Below are 17,924 nucleotides of genomic sequence, written 5' to 3'. Positions count from 1 at the left end.
GACAGCCGTCTGCCGGCTGGGAGTGGTGAGGTGGTGTTATTCTTCTCTGGAGAGCTCTGTCGCTCCTTGTTGGAAAGACACCATCATCTCTCGAGGGGACCCAGATTAGAGTTAAACTAAAGATAAAGCAGCTCAAGAACAGCCTCGAGGGTGAAAAGTAAGCTTGGTTCTTGGGAAAAAGGCCAGAAAAAGCAAAGCCAGAAAGCAAGTAAAGTCCCGTGGTTTCATAAGGACAAAGTCACTGGTGGTCCTCCCGCAGAGGGAGGAGAATGATGCTAGAGAAGAAAAATTGTGCCCTGCTTTGCAAGTAAGGGGCCAGTGAGAGCCTGATGGACCAGAAGAGGAAATAGTGAGCTGCTTTTAGGGAAGCACAGGAAGAAGTTAGCAGCAATGAAAACCTTCACTGGTCACTGGAAGAAAGGTTTCAGACCAGCCTCACAGATGGAAGGAGAGCAAAGTACCCACACAGACTGCTTGGACAGAGACTGCCAAGTCTCCCTGGCTCTTAAGGCTGGGCAGGAAGACACCTGTCCAGGAATGGTATTCATGTTGGGAGGCTCACTTAATTAGTGTTTGCCCAGCACTCTAAGGACCAGAGATGTTCTTGAGATACCGAGCAGTACTTCAGCAGGTAACGGATGGAGCCTCTCAGAGCTATTTTCACCCCACTGCTCCGCCTCAGGTATTTTTCCTCCAGACAGACACTTAATGTCTGAACGAGTCAGACTTCTGCTTTGAGCTTGCTGGAACAAGGGTTCATGTCTCAGAGCTATTTTCTTGCTCTAGCAGCCTGCCCGCACATTGAGGGACACCATCACAGCATCTCATGGACTGCAGAGCTGTTGCACTCGCTGCATATGGTGGAGGAACAGCCTGTTGACATTTAAATCTTCAGCTGCTGGCAAGTATGTGCAACACAGGGTGTAAAACTACCAGTGCTCTGCTCTCCAGCCCCTCCATTTGGAGATGAAGGTGCCAGGACTCCTAAGTATCAGTGAATGGTCTACAGGATCTCTTTCCTTCCAACAAAACAGCCTTGTCTAATTTGAGATTGCAGGCACTGTCCTTGGTCAGTTCAAACTTTCAGGAAGGCTACAGGGCAGTCCAGGCCTGACCTCTCCACCCAGAGCCACCAGCACCAGCTGATAGTCTTCCTCTCCTGGCCTTCAGTGCTTTTTCAGTGTAGTCTGCCTGTGGGCATCCTGGGTTTATTTGTGCCATGGGGGCAGTCTGGGTTCTTCACCGGCCTCCACCTGACCACACTCACTTCCTAGGCTTCATGGAAGGGTGCAGTTTTCCTTGGAAAGCAGCTGAACAAGACATAACTACCTCCAGGGCTGTCTGAGGAGCTGTTGCTTCTCTCCTCGTGGCAAATAAGCCAGCCTGTGTGGTGGTATGGGAGAAGCACAGCTGTCCAACAGCAGTTGCTGTGCCAGGCCACTGCCTCTGCACCCCATCCATGGCAGAGAGCCCAGGCAGGTGAATCACAGCCAAACATAGGCACTGACAGTTACCACATATGGATCTGGTGCTCTCCAAAGTGAGAGTGTCTAAGGACTTGGAAGAACTGCAGCTGTACTTGGTTAAAATTTAGCTACACTGTGCATGTCAAGTGAGGAATAGCCCATGGGAGGCAGGACAGAAATCCCCCCTGGGTGGCAGCTCAGCTGTGCTGTGAACATGCACAAGTTCTCACCCCTTCTGAGAATTCAGCTTCTCAGCAGCAGAGCTTGCACTACCACCTCCAAACAGAATTCCAAACTTGGTATGTTCCATTTTAGTATTATGTGGAAAATTAGTGAAGGTGATAATCTAATTGTACAACAACATGTTAAAAAAAGTTTATTTTACATTATATACACTAGGGAACATATTTCAAAGCATTACCAATCACAACAATAATGCAGGCCATAAATCACTTTAGACTGGTTTTAGTGTATATTATCACAATAAAATATAAAGAACATATACAAATAAAAAGGAGTCAAATGTGTGCATTTTGCTAAAACTTGGCATTTACATACTTCATTGGAAAATAGCAATCAAAAATACTTCTGCTCAAAACTAAGTTCCTGTGATGCGTAGTAACCATTGTGTTGTTTGAATGAGGTAGTAACTAAATTATTTTGGCCATGTGTTAACAACCTAAATCAAAGAGAAGTGTGAAAATGGTTATAAGGCAAAAAAAAAAGGTCAAAATGGCAACATCTCTGAGCCATTTCCACAATGTGGAATGTTGCTCCTTTTCACTGTGATATGAAACTATTTAGAAAGACAGACAGTAATAGTAATTTTTATCACTGTATACACTAGTAATTCGAACACCTATTGCAGTGTTACAGCCAGGTAGCACTAGTCTGGGACTGACACCAGAAAGTATTGTTTTCAAGCACAGGGAAGTAATTATAAGAAGAGTTTTAATTAAATATAAAAATACAGATGTTTAATTGGTTTGTTTCACAAAGAAAACTACCCAACTAAAAAAAAAAAAAAAGGGGGAACTTTGAAGCCCAAGTCATATCCACAAAGTCACAGCTTACCTTTGTGACTAAATACATCACATCTCAATACGTTGTGCAAACATAAACACCAGTGTGTTGCATCAAAATTAAAACAAGATTGTAATCTGATTACAGCCTTGGTTACAATTTCTAAAAGTTAAGATTTATTTGTATTAGTAAATCACAGATAATAAAATACAATAGTGTTGTTAAATGTACTATATTTGTTGCTAGCATCCCACTTTATTATAACCACATGAGAAGTCCTTAAAATAGTACCCCGGTTTCGTGTTTGCATCCTCAGTGACTTTTACATCTGTACAGGTAGGACACTTGTACTTGACAGGAGGACTGCTATCTACAGAACGTCAGTGTAGGTCTTCAGCAAGAAGTTTCAGTGAAAAATACTGCATATGTACAGAGATTACATAACAGTAAATTAAGCACTTCTGTGGTATCATAATGCTTATGTGTCCATACCACAAACAATTTTCGTCTTCCTCTCATGCCACAATAAATTATAAAGTAACTGAAGTGGGGTTACTGCAGCTTTTGTGCCATTTCAGCCAGCCATGAATGCTGCTGCAGCAGGAGTGTTCTCTTGTCATGATGGGCTGCCTGCCATGTGCTGTTCTCAGTAACTGTTCTCATGCCCTGCCAGGATATATAAATTGCTGTTGGCTGTTGGGTTATCTGTTGGCCTACTTTCCAGCACCACAACCCTAAAATGAAAATAAAAAAGCCACAACGTCAAGTACGCCTTCATTTAAAAACATCCCTGGATATAACTGTAAATATTCTTTCTCAGGATCCATCTGACTGTTGGACATTTCTCCTGGATGCCCCTAGTCCAAAAGCAGCTCAAAGCAAGGCCGACCTCTCAAAGCTAGCCCAAAGTCTTATCCAGATTAGGTCTCCAAGGATCTCCCACAGCCTCTCTGGGCTCCTACCCTCCCGGTGGTATTTCCCCCTCTTTCATCTAGCTGAAATTTTCCTTGCTGTAATATATGCCTGTTGTCTCTTGTCCTTTCAGTGGAGGCTTCTGAAGAGGGTCCATCGCTCCCCACTGCCTGGGCTTGTGCTCCCTTGAGCTTTGCAAAGTTAATCATTAATCAGGCTCCAGTTCTGGAAGCTGTTAGTCTGCCCTTTGCCATTGGACATGACAGATAACCAAAGTTGAATTCTGTGAACATTTCTAGTCTTGCCATGAGCCCATGTAACCTGGATCCACAGAAGCTTCCTCCAGCTCTGAAAGTGCCAGTGACAAAGGCTTGCAGACTACAAGAATCCTCAAGGAAATGATTGCTATGTGCAGAACCTTCTCTTGTACTCTTTTCTTGCCCACCCACTTTTGGCCAACACTGGAGACAGGAGATCAGGTTAGTTGGACCTGCAGTGCAATTGCAAAGACTGTAAAGGATGTCCTAGAACACACCTTTTTCTTCAAAGGAGAGAAATTAGCAGTCACTATTCTGTTCCACAAACTATTTGAGATTTTTTTAATCGGGCAAGAACTGCTAAAACTGCTAAATGGACCAGAAAGTTCAGGATTTAATTCTCCTCCACAAACACCCTGAGTTGAAGATGGTTTGTGGGAAATACAAACCATCTATTATGAATTCACCCAAGGAGAAGTCGCTTGCTTCAAAACCACCGCTCACCAGGAGAGAGCAACACGCAAGTTCTCATCAGACTAATGTCAGGCTTTTGGGCTTCTCAGAACCCCATTTCCTATGAACTGCCTAGGAAATAATGTTACTGGAAAAAGGTTTTACGGCTCAAGCACAAAACATGACAGAGCTGCAAGCAAAACGGTATCTGAAGAAACAGGAATTAATGTTTATTGTAGTGTCCCAAGTCTTTAAACGTTGTCTCAGGCTTGGGAGACAACTAGCGCAAGCCCAAAATAGACAGAACCCCATTTAGGGAAGAGGACATTATTTTTCCAAGGCAATTTTCTTTGCAACGTCGTGCTCCACTGTGAAGTCAGACTCATTTTTAAATTGAGCTGTGCTGTCTCTCCACAGCTAAGAGAAATGATATAAAGCTGAATTCCACACACACCTCGCTGGATCGGAGAAAATAAAACCCTCAGGTCAAAGATGAGTATTACTTACAACTACCCATTACTAAAGAGCTGCCAGGTAGTGCACACCAGGTAAAACCCTCAAGTCCTGGTCAGCAATAATTGTTGGTACCTAGCTGATAAAGCCACAGCTCCATTCACTGCTGTTGATATTATAACAGGGCTGTTGATCAAGCCTGGAGATGCAGAATATGGGGAAAGATTTTGGTCAATGTGAAGCTTTTTTGATAGTTCTAAAATGCCACAAGACAGCGAGTTTACTGTGAGTGGCCTAAGACAGAGGCAATTCTCAAAAGAAAAATGAAAGCCTATCTCTGCACTGCATATGAATGCATTACTGGTGAAACAGTCACATCAGCATGCACTCCCCAGAACACAAAACATCTCCTAAAATAGTAGTTATTGACTTGGCAAGCTGATTTCTGATGGGTCAGACACAGTGTTAGTGTCCTGCAAAGCAGATGCCAAAGCATAGCTACACTGGGAATTAATAGAGAGCTCTTACAAGTCCTGAGCTGTCATGTTAGGAAGACAAGTGGTAGAGTTCCCTTCTGGGGGTGAAAGTGAGATATTTAAATTTTTAAGTATCTTTTTGCATCTGTCTCAAGAAGCACATCTTGATGAGCTACAGCAGAGCATCTGAAAGTAAAGATTTCACCAAGTTAAACAAAATAATTACAGCACAAAAAGGAAGACACTCCTGGAGATTGTGAGTGCAGCCAAACAGGAGCCTGCTAGCATGTCTCAGTAATTCTGGAAGCCCACAAACACTTTTAGAATAATTTTTTTTTCTTTAAGAAAGAGAAGTAAACTTGTAGGGCTCAAAAGTAGACATGTGCACAAAGAAATCAGTAAAATGGCTAAAGAAAAAGCAAAAAGAACTTTTACAAGTTATGAGGAATACACATTATTCTTCCATTTTAGCACACCATGTTCACTTCATACCTGTCAGATCCCAGAAGCCTGAATATCCTTGTATTATCAGAAATTTCTTGTGTGATCTATACAATAAAAATAAGAAAAGTATTTACATGTTAAGTGCAGAAGTGCTTTTAGTTTAAGATCAACCTAGAGAAAAAAAAAAAATGACAATGACTGATGTTACCAATTTAATGCTGATTTAAATCCACTTGAGAATTTAATGCAATTGTCACTTTTAAATAAAAGATCTGAAAATTTTCTGTAATTTCTGCCACACTATGTGAACTCCTCTGTTAATAACTGCACAGCAGCATCTGAGCTATTGGTGCAATTCTCTTTACAGCTGTATCTGAAATAGGTAGCTGTAGGGTGCAACTTGTTTCACTCTAGAGTAGATATCCAAAACGGGTCAGGTAAATGGCACACAAAATGCATTTTGTTGAAATTCTGAACCATACTAAAATGCAGCAAGTTCATAATCTGAAAACTTTAAGAGAAATTATATAATCTGTGGTATTTATGCCCCCTGTGGAAAGAAAAATACAGTGTTTTGACATTACAGGCCAGTGCAACAGAGCTTTGTTTACTGCAGGTGAACTGTACTTGTGTGACACATCACATAAATAACAAAGCACCAAAGTAAACATGTTAATCAATAAAGTCAACTGAAGCCCACTGCATACTCCAAAGGGAATAGAGTCGCACTGTGAACAGGCAGCACTGTTTACAAAGCTCTTCTTCACAGACAACTTTTCACATTCTTGAGGGAAGAAGAGATTCTTCTCTGCTTCCCAGAACCTAGTAGCATTAGCTGACTTACTGAATTCATGTATGGCACAGAGAAGCTTGCAAGAGAATTTTAATTCACAGCAATGAAGTTCTCCACTTTAAGAAATTTACTTCCTGCCTGTAGGGCTAAGTCTGCACAACCTTGGTCTGTCTCAATTTTGAGTATCTTCTCAGAAATTCATACCGTTCCCCTTTTCACTCTTCCCACTCAGTCAAACCACTGTGGAAGGGAGTAACTTTGCAAGCAGCTCAAATCATCCCAGCTTAGACCAACTGAGACTAGATTAGGGAATCTGAACTAATACTGTCTTTTAAAGACAAACGTGCAGCAAAGTTAGGTTGGTCAGGTTTTTGCCCTGTGTAACTACTTCATAAATACTACATAGTATAAAATTCCCCAAAAGTAATGAATATGGTCAAGATCTGAACGTGGTAATGCAGGGTTTTCATATTACAGATTAAAGTGAGTTGGCTGGTTTTGTTTTTTCTTAATAGCTGTGGCTAGTAGGACAGCCAGGAGAGAGAATTAATTTAAGAAGGCCTGAGAGCTTACCCTAGACAGGTTCTACAAAGTTTTTGGGTGCTTTGCTTTCTGACAACAGCTCAGTTCTGCCTTCTGTTCTTCATTTAGGTGCTGGCTTTGGCTTCACAGTAACAAAGCAAGAAGACAACATTCCTTATGCTTTACATAAACAACATAAAGCATCCACTTGCACTGCAGGACTCTGGGGCATGTCCTCTAACAACTGCATGAGAGCTACCGAGTGCCAATGGGTGGAGTAACCCACTGAGCATTGCAGAATGCTGGTAGCAGGAGTGTGAAGTTGGAGAAGTGCCTAGCAGCAGCATCTCCTCCTCACGGCCTCTGCTAACAGCAGCGTGCTGCATTTTACCATTATGAGTTCTTGGGAGAAGGACAATCATGCCTGGGGATCAAACATGCACAAAGGCCACAGGAACCAGTTGCAGACTTGGAAGTAAGAAGTAGTCAGACTCTAGTTTTTGGTGCAACTTCCCACAAAGAGCAGGCTTACTGTCACCACAGATGAGGTCAACTGTGGCTTTGTGGAAATAAAGGTAGTTGTGTAACAATGTGGAATAACTAAGCTTGACATGGTGCGTTTGTTTGTGTACAATTAGACATAATGAGATAACTTCTCAGCCAATGTGAGACTGATGAAACAACTGGTGAAGTCTATAAACATTCTTTAATAACCAAACTAAAAGTCTCATGAAAATCCTACAAAGCACAACATTTTCACTAACACATAAATATGCAAGGTTTGCAGCAAAGAAAAAATGGCATTGGGAAGGTACTTAACAATGCTTTAATTATGTCTAAAAATCAAATCATATCAAACTGGCTGAAAGAAGAGACTATACAGAAATTCTACAAAAAAATCTTGAGGTCAAACTGTTCTTTTTCTCTTGAGAACAGAAAATACTTCTTGTGAAAGGCAGGCACTAAAACCTTCAAAGTAATCATGAGCCAAGGGAACATGGAAGAGAATAAAAAACAATGGGTAACTCATCTGACACTGACAAAAACCTAAAGCTCAGCACTGGAGCTTGCAACCACTGGCAAAGCCCAAATTTTGGTACACACGTGTGAGATGCTAAGGGACTGACACTGGACTTCAAAGCAATGTAGGGTGAAGAAGAATGTTACCATGAAGTAGGCTTGGGTATTTTCTATGGCATCATGGCCCAGTCCCTTGTTGCTTTCTGTTTTGTGTGTTGGACTTAACACAGGCTCTTGTATAGCTTCACTAATTAGTTTGTAGCTTATGAAACCCACTTAGAACAAGACTCCAGCTGCCAGGTCTAACCTAGGAAGTTACTGAAATGTTTTATTCTTTTTCAGACCACAGCATTATGCATTTATTTATCCTCTACTTGGCTCATATTAGAAGCTGGAATTTGAAGCAAAATGCAGTACTCACCTCATTTGATCTGAAACTCCTTCCTTGCATGCCATGTTTCCAGAATGCTAACACACTGTCTTGTAGACAGACTGATAACAAAGAACACTGGAATCAGTTCTGAGGCACAATGTCAACTTGCACTTTTCAGAGCAAAAGCGTACGACTGTAATTCTAAAATTTGCACATAATTGTTTTATTGCATTATGTTCACCCACACAGATGGCAAAAGGTCTCACAGGAATCGCTGAACCTGCCTCAAAAGTAGCTGCCTTTATAGATTTATTTAATGAGCAAGGTCTAAAAACGATCCACATCCAACCAGAAAAAGTTCTAAAACTGTCCTTTTGTCTAGACCTGAACGTGCCCATTCCTTTGAACGGGAAACTCCTCCTCATCCTAATAACAGCTGAAAATATATAATGAATTTTAGCAGAAAAGGAACAAGGACACTGCAGTGACATTTTGGACTTTGCCAGAAACCATTGGCTAATATGGTCAATTTGCAATAGCAACAGAAAGCTTTACAGAGCCCTGTACTTCCCAGCCCTTCCCCTCATCACAATGTGGTGACAGACACTTGCATTTGAACCCTGTGACAAGAAAGGTGTCTAGGGCCTTCCTCAAAGACAGGGCAAATGGATACTTGCCCAGAAAGAATCTGTCTCGCCTGGATCCAGCATCCTGCCTCTGGGCAGGTGTGCAGGGTAGAGAGCACAGTGTCGCTCTTTGGAGATCCTATCAGGCCAGAACAGGACACTGGTAGCTCGTTTGTGACAAGCAGGTAGAGGACTACAGCATGTGCAGAGGTCCCACCGTGAGGAGCTTCCACTACACATACTACTTTCTCCCATTCCTAACCAATAAGAACCATAAAAGTAATGTTTCCCATCACAATGTTTTTTTGTCCTCTTCTCTGTGGGACATTACGTTTGAACTTCCTGAAGCTTTAAAGCTTCTCCTCAAAAGTAAATTCCCTCAAAATCCTTAATTACTTTTGTTCCCACTGTTTCTCCTTTTCTGCTGCTCCCCTCCACCTGTGCACACATCCTTCCTCATCCCTCTTTCGAACGCATGTGATGTAATCCAGGTATGTAACCACTGGAGAACTGTCAAAATAAATCTTGGTCACCCTCCTCTAGAGACACTCTAATACATTAATGTCTTTATATGGAGGCACCTAAAACTGTACACAGTACTCGAGGTGGGGCCACACCAGTGCAGTGTAGAGTGCAACAATCACCTCCCTTGACTGGCTAGCTCTGCTGTGCTTGGGGCATCCCAGGACATGGTTGGCCCTTTTGGCTGCCAGGGCATACTGCTGACTCATCTTCAGCTTGCCATCAGCCCAAAGCCCCAGATCTCTTTCCATGGGGCTGCTCTGCAGCCTCTCCTTCCCCAGGCTGTACGAATAACCAGGATTATACCCTGTCCCAGGGCAGAATCTGTCACTTGCTCTTGTTAAATTTCATATGATTGGCAATTGCCCAGCTCTCTAGTCTATCCAAATATCACAGAATCACAGAATGTCAGGGGTTGGAAGGGACCTCTGAAGATTGACTCCAACCCCCCTGCCAGAGCAGGGCCATCTAGTCTGGGGCAGGTCACACAGGAACACATCCAGATGGGTCTTAAAAGTCTCCAAGGAAGGAGACTCCACAACCTCCCTTGGGTGCCTGTTCCAGTGCTCTGCAACCCTTACAGTAAAGAAGTTCTTCCTCATGTTGAGGTGGAACTTCCTGTGCTTCAGCTTGTATTCATTGCCCCTCATCCTATCACAGGGCACAAGTGAGAAGAGTTGCCATTTTCTTCTTGACACCTCACCCTCATATATTGATACTCATTAATTAGATTCCCCCCTAAGTCTCCTCTTCTCCAGAGAGAGAATATTCCATATTCATAATTAAATTCAGCTTACCTATTGATTCAATCTGAAAGTCAAACGTGAGCTCCGACGACAGTTTGCGGCTGGATTTTAACCTGCCTTGCAGATTCACTATTTTTATGCAGCCTAGACAATAAAAATGACATGTCAACCAAGAATTCATCTTCAACATGTGATATAATTTGAAGACAGACAGTATGCATGTGCATGCATACATATATATGTAGTTTATACCAAAACTTACAATCCAAACACACCAAAATGGTATCTCTCTCCAGCTGTGTTACATGTACGACACTTGTCTCTGTAGTGTCTACAAAAAAAATGACATTTAGTTCATAACAGACATTAGGATGACATTTAAAATGGAAGTTGTAGAGATTGAGACAATTTAACGGGTTAGTGTGTTTTTATCTACTTGAAATAATCATCTTACCAGTGACATTTCTCTTCTCTTAGAGAGGCGTGTCCACTTATCCATGTTGACTGTGACAGGAAAACTGAAGCTGTAATATTAAAGTATGGACTTAATCCAGCCTTTCCTGAACCATGTCACAAAAGCAAAGTCACATGTACATTGTTCTCCCTTTATTCTGTTAGTGTCATTTAATACTGCTGTGGCAAAAACAGAAGGCAGATATATGTGACTGTCCACACTAGGCCTGAATGCTGTTTTGTTCCATTTTGATTCTGCCTTTATTTCTGAATTGTGCTAGGGACTTTTATACTAGTACTTAATTCTTGCTGCTATTTTCAGACTTTCCATCCACAGATTTTGCAAAAATAGGGGATTATTTCCTTCTCCAAACTCTTAAAAGAAGGATTACCTTCCCCTCTTACAGGTTACAGCTGCAGCAGTCTCCATCACAGCAAACAGGAGGATCTGACCCATGATTAGTGGACACGTCAACCCCAAAGAGAAATGTAGTTTTGGTTCATTTGTTTGTTAAGATTAAAATTACACAAAAAGCAGCTCTTACTAATTCAGCATTACTGCCAGCAATTCTGCAGGCATTCTTTCATACAGGAAAGAGAAACTCATTAAATCCGTTAGAGATGAGAAATTAGAGTGTGTTACTTAAAATACAAAAGCAGCTTTCAGTTAAATAATAAAATCCATGGTCCTGTTGAGAAGCAAAAAACTCCTCAAGGATGGCAGAATGTGCTCCTTGAGATGGTCCTTCCATCTCTTTTTTGCTGTTTGTCTTGGAAGGTATTAGTTTACAATCTTAGCCAATTTCTAATGTATGAGCTTGACCAAACGTGGATATAATCATGATAAAAGCATGCAACAGAAGGACTGGAGGGTATAAATCTGTGCAACCACAAGATGTGATGTGGGAACATGCACTACTGCACTGGCTAAAGCTAACAGAGGGATGGCAAGCAGAAGGATGACTTACCCCCTGCAGTAAGTCTCTGACAGTTAATTTTTTGAAAATGCCTTTGTCAGACATTTCCAAAAAAAATGTCAAATGTCAAACAATGAAAATTAGTGTTTGATGAAAGCTATTTATGACTATGTCCCCTTTTAAAAAACACTGGAAAAAAATTATTTCATTGCATTATCACTCTCCTGCCAGCAGGGGACAGGAATAAACCAATACAACATAAGGGTTTAAATTTGACTTCTATAAATGTATGGGTCTGAAGATCAAATGGACTAACTGGCCACCCACTGATCACACTGGGTTTTATAACTAAGCTTTAAACTGTGTCAAAATCTGACATTTTTCAGCAGCAAGAAAGTCAGTAGTTATCTTCCTACTGGAAACTGTTCTTAGGGAGTTCACAGCACAAAATCAGCTGGACTCACACACGTGTGTGCCAGCACAGGGCTAAGTATAAATGTGCCATGGATCAACAAGGGCTCTAGGCCTGGTAAAACAAAGCCATTTACTGCTTACAGATCTGCAAGCTGTAACTGCAGTCAGCTCATTGCTGTGTCTAGTTTTAGGGGGGACCCCTGCAACTCTAGAAAAGTAATTCTTAGCACATTTCCTTCTTAAGAAAATTTCTGCTGTTGCTCAGATATTGGCCTTGTGATGGACAGGTACTTGGTTTCCTGCTACCAGTGGTACTAATCCCTTTCACTTTTTATAAACACTAGAAGAAGAGAAATATGGTCTCTTTCAGCAATAGGCCAATAACATTGTTTTTAACCACACTGGCTTATTGCAGGAGAGCTAGACCAGACCTACAGAGATACTGAAAGAAATTGCTCAGAATGCAATTCTATTAAAATCTGTTAAGTAAACAGAAGTTGTGGTGCCAGGGTAGAGCACAGAGCAGCACAGTGGATGATAGTCAAGTACAGCTGATTTATGGAAATGCAACAAACCACAACTCCATCCTCTGCTGTACTCAAAATCTCAAGAAATCAAATCAGTTCAATAAGTAGAAACATAAAAAAAAAAAGTGCATGTGCAGGTAGGTAAACCAGATACCCCTTTAAACAGAAAACTTAAAATGATCACTTAGCCATAATCATTTAACCATTAGTTCCCTCAGAGGAAACTACCTTTCTAGTGCTTCAGCTATAATAGAAGAGCAAGGCACATTTCTGAATGAAATTACAACAGCACACAAACCTGTTTCTGTAAACCATGAAGAGGTAGAATTTGGGTTGACAGTCTCAAACTTCACCACCTGGTTGAAGTCTCTTCCTCTGCTGACACCGACACAAACTAAAGGGAATTCCTGTTCAGGGACTACCAGCATTTCAAACAATCTCAGTGGACATGGTACAGGAAAATCTATGTGCTAGATCAAGAAACAAAAATAGCTATTAGAAGGGAATCAAGTTTAGTTTGAGTTGCTATTAGCTATTTAAATTGTATGGTAAATTTTATGCCATCCATTTTGTAACATTAAGTTTACTTCTTCAGATAATAGTAATTGGCAGATATAAAAAGCATGAGTTAAGATTTGTAGAGAACCTTCATGCCAATTCAGTTAAAATAAGATAGGATATCTTTCATCATGTGTGTCCTGTGCATACAGGAGCTTTGTTCTTTAACTGAAGTGCACCACAAACCCCAGAACACTTCTAAATTAGTTCTAACATATTCTATATTAGTTAATACATACTACACATTGAAATTGTTGTTTTCAATCTAATTTAACAGAAATCACAAGAAAAGGCAAAAAAGTCAAGAAATAGCTAATACTTATTCTTAACAAGTTGTTATAAGATAACTAGAACTGAACATCAGAGTGTCTATCATAATCTTACCTTGATTAACATAAATTTTTGCATTGGTTCAACCCACTCTAACAAAACTATGCTAGACTGTAGTGCTCCACAAAGGTACTTGTGGCCTGTGTAGGGATTCCTCACTGCCAAAAAAAGGAAACAGAGTACATTAGTGTCCTAAGCAAATACAAATTACGAACAATTTACAACAAAGTAAAAGTCCATACACTTTTGGAAAATACCCACCACCTCTCTAATCTCTTATATATGGAAGCTGCTGAAAAGTCAATACCCACACTATGAAAATGGTGACATTAAGTGTGCTGGAGCAGGGGCTGCTCTTCTACTCACTGGGCATGAACAGGTAGCTGGAGCCACATAAGCCATAATAAACACAACTTGCACAAGAGCACTGTGGCATGATTCAGCTGTCCAACTCAAAGATTATTTTGGGTTTTTTTTTAGACTGGTAAGTGGTATTTTCTGTTTTAGATAGTCTTTTAAACAAGCAGTTGACTGCATACACATCTGAAGTATCTTGCTCCAGCGTGTTGGTTTGCCTAAGCTATCTCCAAATCATCATGAGAAGCTGTTAAAGAATGGCTTTTTCTGTGGCACACAGTTATCCAGCAAACACCAGTACTTAAGAACTACTCAGCTGCCTTCCAAGCACTGTCACAGAGAGTCTTAAAGCCAGGAGCTCTGTATTTCTGGTGAACATTTCTATTTCATCAGGAAATCCAAGTTTTTTTTTAAAGTGACATCATCTTTTTCCACGCAACTGCTCTTCTGCTATTGTTTGTCACAACTCAAGAATTGGAAGAGAACAATAAAGTCAGAAAATTGGGCACTGTGAAATTTGAGGTTTCACAACTTTGATTCTGCAGTACTGACAAAATTTCAGTCCTTAAGCACTGCCAGCATATCCATTAAGAAAAGCAAGTATTGCTTTGCTGTTTGTACATTTACATCTGAAGACTGGATTTTAAAGTGCAGTAAGTGACTGTGGGCCATCAGGCAACTAAAAAACACATTTCAGATGATGTGCTTCTACAATCCAGTACTATCCACATAGATGAAATATATTCATGCTGCCTTACTGCCAAGGAAATCCACTAGGAATTGCCTGGCACCTTAAACATCAAAGCTTAATTTCATTAATCCAAGTTCTCACTCAACATTGGTCAATTTGATTGCAAACTGCGGCAAGTCACACTTGGCATGGCCCTTAGGAAGGCTGAACTGAGCAGGAGAAACCACAAAACATGCAATTACCAACACCTGTAAGGTGAAGAAACAAGACCAGAAGTGATCTTTTTCTGCCTCCTTGGCACTGCTGCTTCCCCCAGGCCAAAGAGATACTAATGCTGCTAGTAGGAATGGAGGCTCAGGCTGCACCTAGTAAGCAGGGTGAGAGAGGGGAACCTACCATTTCTCTCCTTGGACCTGCCTTTTGCAGCCACCCTTGCTGCCATCAAAATTCATCACTTACACCTATCATGCAAAGAGGACTAGAAGGTTATTAGGCTAAGGTATCTCTGAATGCCAGGACAGCAGACTCCCCCTTATAATGCTAAGTCCCATTGCACTCTTGTTAAATTCTATGCCTTTTAGTACAGAAACCATAAGATTACAGAGGAGCACACCACCAGGTTTCTAATTTCATAAAGAAAAACCTGAAAACATATGGACTTCCAAATTAATTTTAATATCAGAAAGCCAGTGTTCATACCTACTCTGATCCCTGTCACTCCACCCCTTCTGGTGTTCCCTTCAGCATCCATTAACACTCACAGCTTGACTAGATGCTTCAAACACCCTATCACACCCTAGAGAATTTGTATCCAAGAAAAAGTCAAGTTTTAACAGGTGAGCTGGAGAAAGAAGTGATAACAAACATCAGATGTTTTAGGAAGATTGGGGAGATTTTTGTCAGGATAAATGCCAGATGCTCACTTACCACTGAGTCTTTAAAAATCTTCTGTATAATAAAACTTCTCACACCAAACATTTGGTTATGGAACATCATGTGATACATTTCCAGGGTCAAGAGATCAATCCCAAAAGATCAAGATCATTTCCAAGACAGCATCCATAATTACCATTCTTGTTTTGGTTGGTTTGTTTGGTTGGGTTTGTTTTTGTTTTCTTTTAATTCTCTTTGTCCCCACCCCCTTTTAGAACATGTCTTAATGCAGTGAAGCTTTGACATTTCACTAGCTGGCACTTTGAACACACTATAAAGGCTTCAGAGAGGACACTGCCTCTATAAAAATTAAAAATACTCCTTGCTTTTTATCATCCAATATTGATAACTGGAACTTGTGGTAAGAAGTCAGGCTACTTCTTTAACTCACTCCATCCATGGAGATTAGGTTCTTCCTGAGAACTGGCTCAACGAGACATGCATTCTGCTTCACTGCATTTCTTGGGAACTGTCTTTAACTATGAAGAGTAACATGGGAAACTTTTCACTGCTTAAATGCAAGGAGTAACCTGAGCAAGCTTACTCTGCAAATGCATATTTTCATAATGACAAAAGTCTCTTCTCCTTCAGCCTCCTAAAACTGACTCAGTGATCCTTATACTGCCACTATTTGTACTGCTTCTTGGCATTTATTCTGCAGATCTTTACTTACCAACACAACACTTCTGACACCATTTAGTGTCAGGAATTTTTGTAGACACTGCAAACTTCCTACAAGATACAAATACAGAATTATTGATCAACTAAAACAATAGAATGAGTCTGCTTTCTAGAGAGTTTTTGGTGGGAAAACTATATTTGCCCCCCAGAACAATGAAAAATATATTTATTTGTATATTGCTTCTCAAAATTATATGCCTAGAACATACATTGTGATCCTTCTGTTAGCACTGAGATGCTGCTCAGTTTTGCAGCATTATGAATGCAGTTGGAAGTCAGGAATGGAGAGGAATAGGTACCTTAGTACCTTCGAAGTGTCATTTAGCATTATCTCTTGCTATTTAATTACATGTATTTATGCACATATCTGTGTAATCTATTGGTATTCCCAGGATCATTCTTTGTAATGCTGTATTCTTATTACATCTTCTGCTGGAATCCCTCCTGCCTTTGAATGACTGGTTCAGCACTCGCCCATTCAGGTTGCGCTTCATTTTTCTTGGGAAGTGACATGACTGGACAAGACATTTTCTGAGCCCTCTGCAACTCAGGTGAGGCATCATTCCAGACTTCACATAGTCTGAAGGTTTTCCTTATGTGATTCTTACGATAATTGCAGTTATTAAATCGCTGCTGACGCAGTCCTTAACCCAAAGTCACCTAGCCAAAGTTAGTTTGGAAGACAGAAAAGCAGAACAATGGTGCAGGCACACACAAGACAACAATTCAAAGCACAAATTACATCTTAGGTAATTAGAATTTAGCCTCTAGGAAGAACAAAATTTTCAGACAAGTGTTGCACCATTATGTTTACAGATGACTGAACAAGAAGCCTTTCCTGAATCCAAGAATTAAATATTAATAGGCTGTTAATAGAACCAAAGGTAGCAGAGAATCAGGTCTTATTACAATACAATTTCCTAACAGAAAGCCTATTGTATGAGAAGAACCAGTGTTTCACTATGCACTTTGAGAATCAAAGGTTTCTCTGCAAACTACATTAGTATCACTACCTCCTCCTCCTTCTTGGATCTGAATGAGCTCCTAAGGCTTGTCTGGCAGGCAGCTCTGTATCTAGTCTCAGGGGTTTCATATGTGCTTGTTAAGCAAATGAAGCTGGAGGGACTGCATACACAACGTGCTGTAGGCACCCGGGGACAAAACTGCCTTCTACACTGGCCTGAGAAAAATTACTAGCCAATGATGAATGTCAAATCTGTACACCAGTTCTGCTCTTCCAAGCTTGCAAAATACCACACGAGCCCATTCCCTCTGCAGTAAGAGATCACACATCCCCACTTATTTTCCCCCAATCAAATGGAAAGATAGTGCACAGAGTAACTAATGTAAGATCACCACTTCTACTTGCCTGAAACAGCACAGGTAAAATACTGACCATAGATTTTGTTTAGCAACAAGTACAACCAAGATTTACCATACTATACCTGAAAAGAGCAATGCTCAGAAACGAGGCTTCATGACAAGAAGATAAGATGTACCAAAACCCATTTCTCTAGTAAGAGTATATTCTTATCTTGAGATTCATGTAAATTTAGAGGCTCACTCTCTGATTAATGCCCATATGAGTTATTCATGGCAATCTGGGAACAGAGCTCCACATCATTTGGCATTCCCAGAATTTCATAGGCTTATCCTGAACTCCCAGAATTAAGATATAGATCTCATGATGTTTATTTACCTGGGAAGTATTCTGTCAGGGAGTTTATGTGCTGGAATAGCAACAGGTAACTTTTGCATTTGCCTTGCATAATCAAAGAGTCCTGGTAGATTATGGGAATAAAGCTGAGAAGCTTTACCTGGAAAACAGAAAACAAAACCACACTTTAAATGTGAAGCCAAATGTTTACCAGCACGAGCACTCGAAGATAGCCCAGTAACTTACCAGATATTGATAACAAGCAATTGTTCATGACGTATAACCATGTACACCTTCGAGTAAACAGCTGGTAAAGGGAA

At 40.7% G+C, this 17,924-nt stretch overlaps 1 protein-coding gene across 1 annotated transcript in view; it reads right to left on the bottom strand.

Annotated features, from left to right (window-relative positions):
• Window positions 1-2,645: 2,645 nt before the first annotated feature.
• The window catches only part of MAP4K3 (mitogen-activated protein kinase kinase kinase kinase 3), a gene marked incomplete at its 5' end in the record, with an annotated part of 41,719 nt that continues 26,440 nt past the window's right edge, over window positions 2,646-17,924 (bottom strand). Inside the window, 10 exons of the mRNA XM_008946194.1 lie at window positions 2,646-3,223; window positions 5,533-5,588; window positions 8,241-8,311; window positions 10,138-10,230; window positions 10,349-10,417; window positions 12,696-12,867; window positions 13,340-13,443; window positions 15,940-15,998; window positions 17,647-17,764; window positions 17,851-17,911. Of these exons, the coding sequence (XP_008944442.1) occupies window positions 3,136-3,223; window positions 5,533-5,588; window positions 8,241-8,311; window positions 10,138-10,230; window positions 10,349-10,417; window positions 12,696-12,867; window positions 13,340-13,443; window positions 15,940-15,998; window positions 17,647-17,764; window positions 17,851-17,911 (891 nt within the window). The remainder of the gene's footprint in view (window positions 3,224-5,532; window positions 5,589-8,240; window positions 8,312-10,137; window positions 10,231-10,348; window positions 10,418-12,695; window positions 12,868-13,339; window positions 13,444-15,939; window positions 15,999-17,646; window positions 17,765-17,850; window positions 17,912-17,924) is intronic.

This window comes from Merops nubicus, unplaced genomic scaffold (assembly GCF_000691845.1).
Source record: "Merops nubicus isolate BGI_N331 unplaced genomic scaffold, ASM69184v1 scaffold38998, whole genome shotgun sequence".
Lineage (NCBI taxonomy): Eukaryota > Metazoa > Chordata > Aves > Coraciiformes > Meropidae > Merops > Merops nubicus.
The sequence above is the reverse complement of the archived record's forward strand: the minus strand, read 5'-3'. Positions and strand labels throughout refer to the sequence as shown.